Raw genomic sequence first — 14523 nt, forward strand, 5'->3', positions numbered from 1 at the left:
TGCACTGCTGTTTGTGAGCCTTTCCCTATCGCTACATTTGGGAAGCCACAAGAATGATTTTTGTGTCGACGCCCTGATGCTCCAGTTTTGCACTATCCATGTGATACTTCTCTTGCTGCAAACAAGCCCATTTCCTGACTCAAGGTACATGACAGTAGGTGTACACCATTGCATGGCCAAGTGAACAACAGGTCTGTCCTCTTGGGAGCTAGTCAGTTGCGGCCTTTGAGATCTTGCACAATTTTGGGTAAGGCCCTCCTGAACCATATCAACATGAGTGTCATGGGATCCAAAATAAAGCATGTAGTAATATCAAAGAACTGTAAAGGGTGGTATCAATAGGTCATGATCCTGCTGCTGTAGAATTCCAACACATGCTTCCTACAGTGTGCATAACGAGATCTCACAACCATCAATGCTCAAATGCAATTTCTGAATGAAATATCCATTAAGTAATCTTTCCTTATGTACAAAATGTAGATTTTGATACTCCTACCTGCACTGTGTGGTTAAGCTGCTATGCTAACCATTTGCATATTGAATCATGTAGTACACTTTATACTAATTTAACATTTCTTACATGCCACCACCTACATGATGTCACAATTTTAATGGTCTTAGGTCTAAATGAGTAAAGTGAATGGACATGGGAACTTCCTTGAACGCTATATAATTCAAGCAAAGTATCTGAATAAAAAACTTAATGAATTCTTGACTTATCCATAAACTACTAATGGAGTGCCCCTTGCCTATTATCCTCATTACTCGTGGCCTTTCGCCGATTCTCGTAAGAATTCAAGTCTGATGGCCACCCGCACTGAAGAGATTATTGGGTGTCCTTGCCTGAATTATGTATACGTGTTGTCTGTTCTTTTGGACATATCAAAGAGAACTCCTTTGTGTCTTAATTCATAGTGGCTGCTGGATAAAAACGGTGTCTGTTCTTTCGGACATGTCTGAAATAACAAATATCACATATATCTAATTCAAGCCGGTACGGCCAGTGAACTTCTCCGTGCAGATGCACACCAGGCTCAAACTCTTACAGGAATTGGCAAAATTCCATGAGTTATAATGATAGTGGGCAAGGGACACTACATTAGCAGTGTGTGTATAAGTTGAGAATTTGGGTCTGACAGAAGAAGGTCTAGGGTAGAACACGCAGTTGTGTCGACCACTGTGTCTGGATGGCTTAGTGGTCAGATCTTCTGCCTAGTATGCAGGAGATCCAGGTCTAAATCCAAATTTGGCACAAATTATCAACTTTTCTCTCCAAAAGAGGAGGTGCCAGATATATATAATTCAGGTGAGGACAGCTAATGATCTCTTCAGTGTGGACGCACACCAGGCTCGAACTCTTATGGCAATTGGTGAAATGCTGTGAATAGTGAGGATAATGGGCAAAATGAACTACATTGGTAGTATGTCGATAAACAGAGATCTTGGGTTTGATGAGAGGCATGCTAGGGCAGTCCATGCAGGTGTGATGACCACTGAAACAGGACGAAAGATGTTGTACCTTAGTGTAATGGGTGGTAGCAGTAGTTCACCACAACAAAGTAGATTTCACTCCCCAGTTGTAAGTACAGCTAATAAATAAGTTATCTTTACCGAGGCAAAGTGCAAAGAAAAACAGATATGAAAATCTGTGTTTGTGTAATATAAAGAGAACAGTGACTAACAAATAAGCATTTGGAAGAGGGGAGCAATGTTAGTCACATTGATTAGAATTTCTGGGAGAGATTAATGGACTGAAAGTGGATGATAATGGCTTACAAGGAACCCTTTGAGTGCGAGGTCGCAAGTTCAGTCTTTAGTAAGGCTCATTTGAAAATTTTGTGTTACCAATTATTAAAGGAAAAATATAAGCTACTAATGACTCATCATGTGCATTAGGAAAGGACAGAAGGTACAGAGATCAGTCTCCTATGGGATACATGTATTACACTTCACAAAATGGACATTGTCAACATTCAAGAAATGTTCTAAACAAACCATTAACTTGCACCATGAACACTGAACAAAAACTGTCACACCACAGTGATCAAAAGGTACATACTATTAATATCGAAAGTGAGCTCCTTGTAAGCTACGAACTGTGCAGGACTTCGGCTCGGTATCCACCCTTAAGGAATTCATATAGAATTATATTGGTGTAACAAGGTGATGAGAAATGATGTAATGTGATGACATGCACCCAAATGTGAAACAGCCTGTCGTGGAGCTTATCATGAAACTGGCTATTCTTTAAGGCATAGCTGCAAATAGTTGGTTAGTATGTTTTATAGGCATGGGAAAAACTAAAACGCAGAGGCTGAATTTGTCCAGTGGTTCCAAGTGGTATGAAATGCAATGTCACACTTTTGAGGAGGGATATTTGATCTAAAGGAGTATGATTTTTATGCACAGATTAGGAATCAAGCAAAAGCAAGTTATTTTGAACAGATATTGGCTAAAAGCAGTACTTCTATCATAGTTGTAGTTATCTTATGCCCATTTTCTCACTCTTGCTTGCTGCGATGTGAATATTCCCTACTGTAAATGCACACATGGGAAAGAATCACATGAGGTTGAGCTCCTCCAACTTCTCACAGCACAATGAATGATTTTCCAGCCAATTTACCATCAAGATTAGCAGTTGGCATAATTGTATACAAATTTGTTGAGGCACTGATGTTAGTTGATTTTGATACAAATCTCTTGGAACCTCTAATTTCCAGGCATTCCTTCATATGCATTTCCTGTTCAAATCCTTGTTGGTCTGAGTTGAAAACAAATTCCTTACTGGATGACAAGATAAGTTTATACATATCATCTACAAATTTTTGAGCTGATTTCACAGTATTGTCAAGTTGACGCTTTGTTTGAAATTTTGTTATCTTAAGTCTTCCCATTCTCTAGCACTGTTTGAAGTTATGCATCCATCCATTGCTTCCCTTGAAGTCACTGTAATCTGTGTCATGAAATTTAATGTGCATCATATAGTAGGTAGCTATCACGCAAATCCTGTAAACTGTACCAAGCATCCTTGAAATGCATACACACCAGTTGTCGTAACAAGTGCGCCTTATCCCTCCTTGAATATCCATAGTTTTTCTTGTGCACTACGTGATCATATTGCTGCAGACTTATTCGAAATCTGTTCATAATTTTTTTTTTTTTTTTTTTTTACTAAGTTGTGGTTGATCTTCCATGCACCTGCTCATTGGCTTGACACCTGTTTCAAAAGCACTTTCACTTGTTAAGCATGTATTGTCATCACAGTACTCCTCATGTACATTATCCACATAGTTGAGCTTATATGACACCACACATTCTGCTGACTCATCTTGCAGAAATGCTAACATTTCACTTGCCACTTCTTTTTCACTATGTGAAATTCCTTGGGTTCCTTTCTGATGAAATGTCAATATTGGAAACTGTTGTTGTCAATATAAGGCAATGCTTGCTTTGTTTATTGTAGCCATTGCTCTGCTTTGTATCAACACCACTAGCACTGTACCACTGATGTGGGTTACTCATCGACTAAGAAGCACAATTGCATTCCATAGCCTCATGCTATGCTCACCGTTGGATACCTCACCCCATGCTGCCACTAGGAGCCAATTTTGTTGTTGCTTGGTAGACAATATGTGGAGCCTTGAATGGCATGAACATTATTGGCCTTTCGCAGTCTCACACTCAAGTGGTTGCTGTGTGGGTAGAAACATATACGAGCTAGGGCTCATGAATTTTCAAACAGAGGATATGGGATTCTAACAACCCATGTATGTGTAGCTAAAATTAGATACAACTAATTTTCTAGGCTTAGACTGATTCAAAAATGAAAGGTGAGTATAAATTGTGAGTGGTGGGGGAAGTAAAACAATGCACCAACTCTCTGCAGAGCATTCCAGTCAACAAACTGGGACATTTTCTAGGCTTAGACTGATTCAAAAATGAAAGGTGAGTATAAATTGTGAGTGGTGGGGGAAGTAAAACAATGCACCAACTCTCTGCAGAGCATTCCAGTCAACAAACTGGGACACTGTCCTGAATGGATAATAACAATCATATAAAACAATAATAATTGTTACTACTGAACATATGTAATCTAAACAGATGAGAACACATAAAATTGACATAATTTTCAACATGAAAGTAATTATTATTGCAGATATTTGCATTGGCATGGGCTTTTATCAGCAAAGTAGATTTTACTGCAGCCCAGGTTACCCGGTTAAGAAAGACACCTTTTCTCAGGTGAAAATACATTTTCCTCGTGTTAAGTGACAGTATACATTCCCATGGAGCTGTAAAACTTATCACTCCTGAGCATGGTTTTTATGCACCAGCGTAGGCATTTTAGAAAACTGAGCCCAGCAAAAAAAATGTGTTTTGGGAAGATCTTTCATGCATGGCAATGTGTACACTGCATATTTTTGTATTACAAAAGCATAAATTCGACTTCCACCAAACACAGCACGTTAGTTTCCGAAGGATTGAAATCAATTTTTTTCCCTTTATTGTGTTTCAATGCCCCATTTGCGGCAGACTGGCGGCAGCATATGAGCTGCTCTTCAGCTGAAAGATAGTAAATATTCAAAGAAGACATTTAAAATAACAGAATGGAAAAAATAGGGTGTACACAGATATGAAAAATGGGGAACAGTATGGAAGAGAACAGACAAAAAGGGGGGCGACTGTAAAATGGGGATAAAAACAGTAAAAAAGTAGTGCACACAAAAAAAAACCACACACTGGGACAATTAAAGAACACAAAGCGACATATGACTGGAATAGAAGAGCATTGACGGACGGCGTAGCACATAACAATCACTGACAGTAACACTATGTACAAGACAAACACACAATTAAAATCACAACTCTTGACGCATGGGAGAACAGCAACAAACACAAAACTGACATAGCACACTGGTTACGATGAGCATACTGAGAGGATCTGCCAGGGGCATAAAGATGAGGGAGGAGGGTAGAAGGGTGGGAGGGGTGGAGAGGGAGGGGGAAGGGAAGAAGGGACGGTGGGGAGACGGTTGGGGGGCACGTCATAAAGGGCGGGAGAGAAATTGTGTGTGTGTGTGTGTTTTAGAGAGAGAGAGAGAGAGAGAGAGAGAGAGAGAGAGAGGGGGGGGGGGGGGGGCTTTAATTACCAGATAACTACTACCATTAGCTCATTCCACCATTGCTGTATTTTGGTTCACAACTATCACTCAGTATCCCTTCAAAATGAAAAAGGGGCATCTAGAATACAGTGAGAATGAGCAGACATGGTGGTACTTTCTTAGTGGTAGATGTAAGTAAAATCTTCTTGGCTTTCTAAATAAAATTCTCACATTTTTTTATTTGTAGAGGCAGCTGACAAATGCTCAAGAATTTTACCTGAAATGATGCAGCTAGAAAACTGATAATATTTTATTCACAAACAAGTGCTATTCTTATCTGAAACATAAACAGGATTGAAGAGGTAAACAAAGAATGTGCACAATCATTAACAAGCTAATAGGGCTGTTGACCCAGTGTTAGGTGGAAGTAATGGGGCCTCCTTGTTCTTTCACAATTTTCACAGCTGACTCACTTCTACGTGATGATGACATATAGGCAATCTCTCATTTAGTTTCATCTCTAAGTGCTAGTGGGATTAAGGATTTGAGTAAAATTATTGAGATGATTTGGATATATCTTGACATGGATCAGCAATTAAAGTTTACCTACCAGTTTCTGTTCATTCACAATGTTATCTTCCTCACTTGCCACTGTCAAAAAATCACAATAATTAATGTAAAATTCTGTTTTATGACTTAGTGCACAAATTCTCTAAAATATGCATACTCTCATCATCAGGAAGTTTATGCTGCTAATAGACTTACATATTCGAGTCATTCTTACACAAAATAAAACACCGTAACACTCGTACATGCAGTGTAACTAATCACAACTATGTTGAATGAACAGTTTAATTTTCCATAATGAGCTTGATGTCTAATACCAGTCTCAAAAGATGGCTTTGATTTCTTGTGCAAATTTTATATCATTATTTAAAATGGAGCAGATTTCTAATTGATTGTTTGGCACCATATTCAGTTGTGAGATGGATTTCTCATTGTTATATTTCTATAGAGCTGTGGAATTCTCAAGCTATCATGGATTCTATAATGAAATATATGGCCCTTGTAAAACCACAGTAAACGACTTTTGTCTGTGTATGGTTCCTAATTGCTGCCACTTCACTACAGGATTATCCAATGCAATTAACATTTTAGTTACTTACCATAAGATAATATTTTTTTGTGATTGTATTCAGAGAAGTGCCGACTGACACATTCTGCCATTACAAATTGCCACAAGTCATTGTAAGAAAGTCGAAGAATAAAGAAAATCCATGTAAATCATTATATATAACTAAAGTGCTACAGCCATTACTGACATAAAAATGTATGCTAGGATTCAGTATGATGTCTTCTGATGTTCTAGTATTGATGTGGCCAAAAATATTTTTGTGGAGAAAAATGAGAAAAAGAGACTGTTTTATTACACAAATATTTTATTTAAATAACTTTATACATGATTATGAAGCATTAGCGAATGCATTATCACAGTCATTTACCTAATTGCATCAGTAAACTATGAATATTGATTTACACTTTACATGTATAAAATTGTTCTTTCTATACAAATTTCTTTAGCTGTTACTTTTAGTGTTCCCCTTGAAATACATATTTATGACAATATGTAGATAAGTAATAGATTTATTTGCCCATTTCCACTCATCAGCATGGAGTGTAATGAACAAATCTTTGTGAATTGCTAGCATCATTTGATGTGTTTTATTATGTGATGGATTCTGTGAAGGATCCAAGGAACGCACAGTACAAATTGAACCAAAAATTCCCTACTGATGAGAGCAGTAGGAAACTTTGGCACTATGTCCTTATGTGCATGATTAAACAAAAGGAAAATTTTGTGCACTTAAAACTAAGAGGGATGAAAATTAAATATTCAGTTTTCCCAGTACATGCTATCACAGACTTGCACTTATCAAGGATGTGCTGAGATAACCAGCACTAGTATCGAGGGTCACATTTCTGAATGGCACATTTGGCAAATGAATATGAATTAGTACATCCCAGCAAGTCAGATTTGATGATGTGGAATGTACAGATAAAACAGTAATGCACACGAGTCTCACACTGCCACTTCGGCTCACAGTGACTACTGATGAAGGCTGCTTCATGAAGCCTCTATTTGTGTCTTACAAATGATTTTCATTATAAAAATATGACTATATTTCCCACAAAATGTCAAATACAATTTGCACATTCTGTTTAATTATTGTATATCAAAGGCAGAATAAGGGATGGTCACTCTCAAGTGTCTATCCCACTTCTCCAGAAATTTGTCCAAAAAACTGTAGCACTTGATGTATTTAAAAGGTGGTATACAATTCTTCTTGGATGCTGCTTGAACGAGTTAGGGCAGCTTTCCCACTGCCTCCAAATGCTCCTGTCAGGGAGTCTGACTTTATGGAGTCCTGAGTTTTCTTTGAATGATAAGCTTCCGAAAATTCCTGTGAAAAGTGCCAATGAAAATAATTATGGAAATTTTAAAAATGGATAAACAGACACATAACACATAATAATTAAACAAACATGGGAGCTTACCTTTAATCTGTTTCCAAGAAACACAGCTCTCTCTCGTTTCTTGATTGTTATTTCGGAAGGTAAAAGCCAACGATGCTCGTGACATTCCTCTGCTGTTGGCCGTTTGCTGCGGAGACAAGAGATTTTTTTTTAAATTTGAGTGATTACATTATTTGGCTCCAAAGTATAAGGAAGAACCATGGACTAAAATGCTTTACATTGCATAAAATGAGAAATGCCTTTTTTTTAAAAAAAAGTGAATAATGTATGGGGACTACACTCCTGCAACCAGTGCTCAATAAATAAGGTCTACTGTATACCTTGGGAAGTACAGAGATGAAAGAAGTCTGAATGGATGCATAGAACCAGAAATTTACAAAGATGACCTACCTGTTGCATATTACCAATAGTATATAAGCCGTTACTAACCACTTCTAGTATAAAACCAATACTGTTGCCTTATATGGGGAATGTACCAAATGGTTTGAGCATAACAAAAAATAGTGTAAACATTGTGATCCTGCTTGCCTATCAGTCAGATGTAACTGTAACTGGATGGAGAATGGCTGTAGGGAACATTACAACAAATTCAAAGAGACTGCTATAAGGTACAAGGCAAAAATCACAAAAAGTTCTGAGGAGAATCATGAAAAAATTAGAACTCACTTGAAATTGAAAGTGAACAAGATGATAACTAAGAGTACATACAAATATTACATTCAAACAAGAAAATTCAACAATGAAGTTAAAAGCAAGATTTAGGTATATAAAAATACATCACTCACTCACACAAGGATCAAGCTCTCGCATCCAGCGCTAGAAACTAATGTAATGTATGAAGAAAGTGAACATGGTATATGCAAGTGAAAGCACTCAGATATCTAACTTAATATATTATTTTGTGGAATGTCAACAACATACTATGATTCAGTTCTCACAACTCCAGTTACAAATAGGAAGAAAAAGAGAAAATATCCTATCAATGTAAAACATTAATGGTCAAGAATTTGTTAACAGAAAAGTTCAGATAATTACAGTGGTTTCTGTGTTTTCAGGTTCAAGGATTTTGATTCATCAGATCATCAGGGAGGGGGGTACATGTAGGAAGATTTAGTGACATAAGAATTCTGTATTAAAAGGGATAAGTCATGAAACAGCAGAAAAACGCAAGCAATTTACTGTAACAGACAACATAATAGATACACGATATTAATGCTAAACTGTAAATAAGATTTTTTACCACAAAATAAATACCAGTCATGGAAATTGGGTATTTAGGTAAATATAAAGAAAATCATGTTTAAAATAACTGAAGTCAAACTGACCAGAAAATGTGTATTTCTGGAAGAAAATAAATAAAATAAATAAAAGATAGCTAAGATATATGCTTTGGAGCTGTTAATGGCAGAAACTCTTGTGTACTGATCTCCAATGATATAAGCAGCAGTAATTTATCTGCTGTTGCGTTGATTGCCAGATTAGCAAGAGCATATTGAGTATGAATATCAAATATTATTTGTTTGTATCCATTCACTCTCAGAGTTCTGTGGTGGTTACCAGTAATAACAATGCTTGCACTGGCATTGACTTGAAGATAAGGAATATTATTCCTACCATTATACAGGAAATTAGCAATCTGGCAGAAAGCTGGTACATAAACTTTACCACAGGATATTGGTGGATCTTGAAGAGACTCTTCTTCTGACTCTTGGGTTATGATCTGTTCCAGTGATGTAGTGTCAAGATTATGCAAGAAATATAACCTCATCAGACAAAATATCAATCACCCATTAAAATAACATACATGTCACTTTGGAGCACTGTAGATGGTGTGGAACTGGTACCAGGCAGTCATATGACCATTCACCACTGACAAAAGGCAGGGCAGTGAAGTGGAGTAAACTGTATGTGCCAATTGGTTGTATGGAACCAGCGCAGTAATTTAGGTTGACATGAAAGTGTGACAGAATAGCAAAAAGGAGGTGTTTTCTTTGAATGTGCTCATGACCAGGGCATGAATGAAGTTGCCTGGCTTGCTGCCTACAAAGAATGGTGTACCACTTGCCACATAATACAGCCTAAAAACAATGCTTGTAAAAAGATCTTAACTGACAGGAACTGGAGGTGAGTGTCATCACACCTTGTCAACAACAATTGGTTTCAAATCTGACAAGAATTACTGCTCTCGGTGAATGCAGCTCAATCACAACCAGCTTATGAGAGTATATTGAAAATGAAACTGAATACAATGGACATTTGCAGCACCTTGCAAAAGACCATGGCTCACAGCGACACATATAGCTGCTTGTGTTTTACTGGACCGAATGCCACAGAAACATGACAGTAGCTGACTGGAGATGTGTATTATGGTCCTACAAGTCACAATTTTGCTTCTTTTCAAATGATGCAAGGCACTGAGTGCACTGATGTCCCAATGAGGCATTTAACTCACATTCTGTGGAGAGTATAGTTCAGGCCAGAGGTGGTTGGATGATGGGTTTTTTGTACTATGACTTAAGCCTTTTCATTCAGTTACCATGAACCTGAGTGAAGATGTTTATTTCCACATTCTCAGTCACAAGTGTTGCCTTTCTTCTACATTGTTATTACATGGACTCTCCCACCTTCCAAGGAGATTATGGCCACTTTCATTAGTGCGATGTCTCCTGTAGGTGACTATGTCTGGAATGCTCATGCACAGTACATTTAATAATTACTAGAGAGTGAGTGCCAGATCAACTGCAAGTGATTGCATAGCACATGCCACAGGTACCGTAAGTCAACATTAGACATTACCTCTCCTATGCTATTCACACATGGAGCAAGAAAAACATGACTGTGTGTGCCCTAACGCTGTTGCCATCTGAAGTAGTGCACAGTGTTTGTTTTACAAAAGCGCTGATACTGACAAAGAATTGGGGCAAAGTTATTTACCTGGCAATGACAAAATAAACATTAAAGTTTCTGAGGTTGCTAATTTCTGCTAGCAAATAAGATATTCATGACCACCTTAAAATACTATTCGTCTGGGGTATTAAAGGTGTAAGTGCTGCAATAACTGGCAAAAACTACCACAAGACTATATAAATTAAAATAATTAGATGTCTGAAATGCTACACAATGCATGATAGAAGTTAAATATTAATAACAATAGTACAAATGATGATAATAAACATTCCATACAAGATTTTGACAACAAAAAACTGAACAAATTATTTATTGTTTCCAGAAGATCACTAGAAATAATTTATGATGTGTAAAGTTGTTTCCTCTTATTAGGGGAGAAGGTAGTTAGATAACAAGGTAGTTAGTAACTATGTATGCTATTCACTTTCAATTGTTACCTTGGTGTCCGTTTGAAGATAAGCATAAGAAATCTTGTGGCCTCTTGAGTAATTTCCTTATATAAGTGTTCAAATCGATATCGTACAAATGTGACATTTTGACGAGTCTCTTCAGCATCTTTACCCACAAATGGTGATACTCCAGATAAAAGAATGTAAGTAATTACACCCACACTCCAGATGTCTGACTGTGGATATGCTGGTTCATCATTGAGTATTTCAGGAGCTAAAATGACAAAAAGAATCATTACAGGTACATTTCAGGTACCAATATCAATGTGCAAGGAAATACAGTAGAAATTAATAGTAGAGAAAGTTGACATCACAGTTATGAATGAAATGCCTAAGATGTAAATCTCAGCTGTTAATATTCATAGTTATTCTTATATTTTCATTTGCATGTGCGCCTATGTTTTGTGTCCACTGTCTTGTACTGCTGAGATCCAACTGAGACATTCCTTTATTAATACCAAACAGCTTGATGTATTATCATAATACAGTTCATCAACCATAGCCTTGTGGAAATAGTCTTTACATGTGTGTCAGATTTTGTACTTACTCTTTAGAGATGTCCATATAAAAATACAAAACTACATACACAAATATGAAAGCTTCAATGGCACACATGCTAACCAGGAAAGGGCCATCTTCAGGGCAGCGATTTACTTCATACTATGGTAGATTACCTATTGTACAAAAACCAGTCTGCACCTAGCTCATGATCTGGTCAGGCAGGAGTTCCAACCACTATTCTCTATATAAATTAAACTATCTACTGCCAAATATCATCCTAAATCTATTTGTACCCAAAGAGTGGTGACCTCAGTGTGAGAACAGAGACAAGACAGTACACATGAAAGTACCAAAAATCTGCAAGACATGAGTACTGAAAATCCGCAATACACGAATACCGACAAGCTGCAAATCCACACGTTAAAAATACCAACACTCTACAAGATGTTAAAACTGAGAACCCACGATACATGAATGTAGATAGCCTGCCATCATCAAACACAAATTTGGAGCAGCTGAGGGCACAGCCACAACAGTTACATCAGTGCCAGAGCTACAAGTGCAGAAACAACTACTGTACTAACAGCAAGAATTCTTCTGGGATAAAGTGTGACTATTCTAGCCGGAGGCTGCTGCCGTATATAAGAAATACCACAAATGATGACAGATGTCACTAGGACATGGTAAAATTTTTACAGTCCAGTAAACCTGATTGCATCTACGGAAACAATGCATTGTGATAATTGCAAGACTAGTCGATATAACAATTGTCCACTTGATTAAGCTGCTGCTTGCCTGCAACAGTAATGCCAGTCAACTTTTTGGGGCATACAGGTGCAGGGGTTTGCTGTGTAGTTTTCAAAGCATCACTGCTGTAAGATAACTGCCCAATAATTTCATTGCTGCTGAATAACATTTCTTTACATTAATACTTGTTGCATAGACCATGAATACAACATTTCGTAATTATGTGGTACATGTCATTTTAATATAAGGTAAGAAACAATAGGTATAATCACCCTGTGGCACTTTCAAGTCAGCTGAAACACCCTCAATGTGAGTGATGTGGTCCTGAAACCCATAGTGGCAGACTTATATGAATGTCTGAAAGAAGAGATCATTGGCAACTATCACTCAAACACAAGCAACAACCGCAGCAGCTGCTGTACCAGGAGGGCCTGGGAGACAGAAAACCATCTCAATTCCTATGCTACCTCCACCTATTTATGAGTTACAACTTGCTGATGAATTTCTTAATTTCATATGGAAGTTACACTAAATGGAAATGCACCACACATTATTGCAAATGGCACAAAAACTGGAGCTGAACAAGATTTTAGAGAACACAGACACAAATTCAGAAGTTTCGTACCAACATTTGTTTACCAAGTGCAGTGATTTCCTTGGCAAGTATGGGGTAGAGGGGGTTCTGATTGTTAAGTCCTGGTGCTGCCTGTCTATTACATCTGCTGCATCCATCACTTCCACATTAAAGTGTTCCTGATGGATTTTTGCCAGTGCCACATCCCAAGCAAAACTCAGTTGGAATCCGCTGTCCCAGTTGACGAGATTGTCATACACTCTTATTTCCACTACCTCTTTGATGACTGAATCCCAGAACCCATTGTTGGAGTGCAGCACCTTCGTCTGTTCAAATACAGAAGCAGAAACCAAGCACTTGAAATTTCTTCCTACATAGGACTGCCCACAGCCAAGATTGCACAGATAATGGATAAATGCAACACAAAAACCCTCTTCCATTCAATGATTAAAATAAAGCATATGCTTGGGTCTGAGCATTCACCTCAGCCCAACTTACAAGTCTGCAGTGTCAGAGCATAGTATCAATGAAGGAGACATGTTTGTTTTTTTAATAGATAAGGTGCTATGACACACCAATAGGTTCTGAGATTTGATCATCAAAGAGGCTGTAGAAATAAGATTATATGACGATCTTGTGAACTAGGACAATGGTTTCAAACTGAGCTCTGCATGGGATGTGGTATTACCAAAAATGCATTAGGAAGACTGTGACATGAAAGCAGCAGAGGCAGTAGGTGGTGTAGACTGAGAGCAACAGGACTCAACACCTGGACTCCCCTCAAATGTGCTGGGTGGGGTGGGGGGCATCACTGGCTGCAACATTTCTTCCAGAGGCATGTAACTGGCCTACCCGGTGGGCATTTAAGTACAGGAGTTTGTGGTCCAGTGGCTATATAGCAATGAAATGGTTATGAACCTCACACTTTGTCTGCAGATGATGAATAGGAAACTCATGGAAACATTGCCACAACATGATGCCATGGTTCAGCTGATAACCCTAGAAGATCTCATTAATATACAAAACATTTATCACTATGCAGTTTGACCTATTTGAAACCCACTAAATGTTGTATGAGCTGCACAACACTGAACACATTGTCCAAAGACTTATCGATGACGTGCTAAGTGGCCTAGACTTCTGTTTCACCTACATTAATGATGTGCTGGTGGCATCTTCACACAATAAACATGAACGTCATCCACAAGAAGTTTTTCACCACTTTGCTGACTACAGATTACTACTGAAACATGGCAATTGTGTTATCAGCACAATGGAAGTAATATTCATCAGATTCAAGATATCAGTGGCCAATGTACACCCGCACAGAGCAGATTGCCACCCTGAGAGAGTATCCAGTGCTGATAACAGTGCAAGAAATGTTTTGATAACTAGGCATGATAAACTTCTATTTCTGTTTTACACCTTCTGCTGAGGTCCAAGTGCCACTTCATGTATTCCTAGCTGACCACACAGTGTGTGGTTCCACATTTCCCACACAGACTAATGACCTAAAGGAGGTGTTCCAAACATTTCAGGTGAGCCTCGTGCTGGTTGCACTGCTTGCACATCCTGTTGCTGAAGCCACTTCAATAATATTTTCAGATGGCTCAGTCCTAATCTGTGGGTGTGATTCTATACAACATATCAATGGAGCCTGGGAAGCTTGGGATTGTTCTCCACAAATCTGACAGAAAAAACAATGCTC

At 38.0% G+C, this 14523-nt stretch overlaps 1 protein-coding gene across 3 annotated transcripts in view; it reads right to left on the minus strand.

Moving 5' to 3' along the window:
* Positions 1-6523: 6523 nt before the first annotated feature.
* Positions 6524-14523, minus strand: part of LOC126457328 (obscurin) — a 684258-nt gene continuing 676258 nt past the window's right edge. For all 3 annotated transcript variants that reach the window (XM_050093526.1, XM_050093528.1, XM_050093527.1), the window contains 3 exons: positions 10982-11207; positions 7659-7764; positions 6524-7564 (listed from right to left, as the gene is read on the minus strand). In XM_050093526.1, coding sequence (XP_049949483.1) covers positions 7424-7564; positions 7659-7764; positions 10982-11207 — 473 coding nt within the window. In that variant the 3' untranslated portion in view covers positions 6524-7423. The remainder of the gene's footprint in view (positions 7565-7658; positions 7765-10981; positions 11208-14523) is intronic.

This window comes from Schistocerca serialis, chromosome 2 (genome assembly GCF_023864345.2).
Source record: "Schistocerca serialis cubense isolate TAMUIC-IGC-003099 chromosome 2, iqSchSeri2.2, whole genome shotgun sequence".
Classification (NCBI taxonomy): Eukaryota; Metazoa; Arthropoda; class Insecta; order Orthoptera; family Acrididae; genus Schistocerca; species Schistocerca serialis.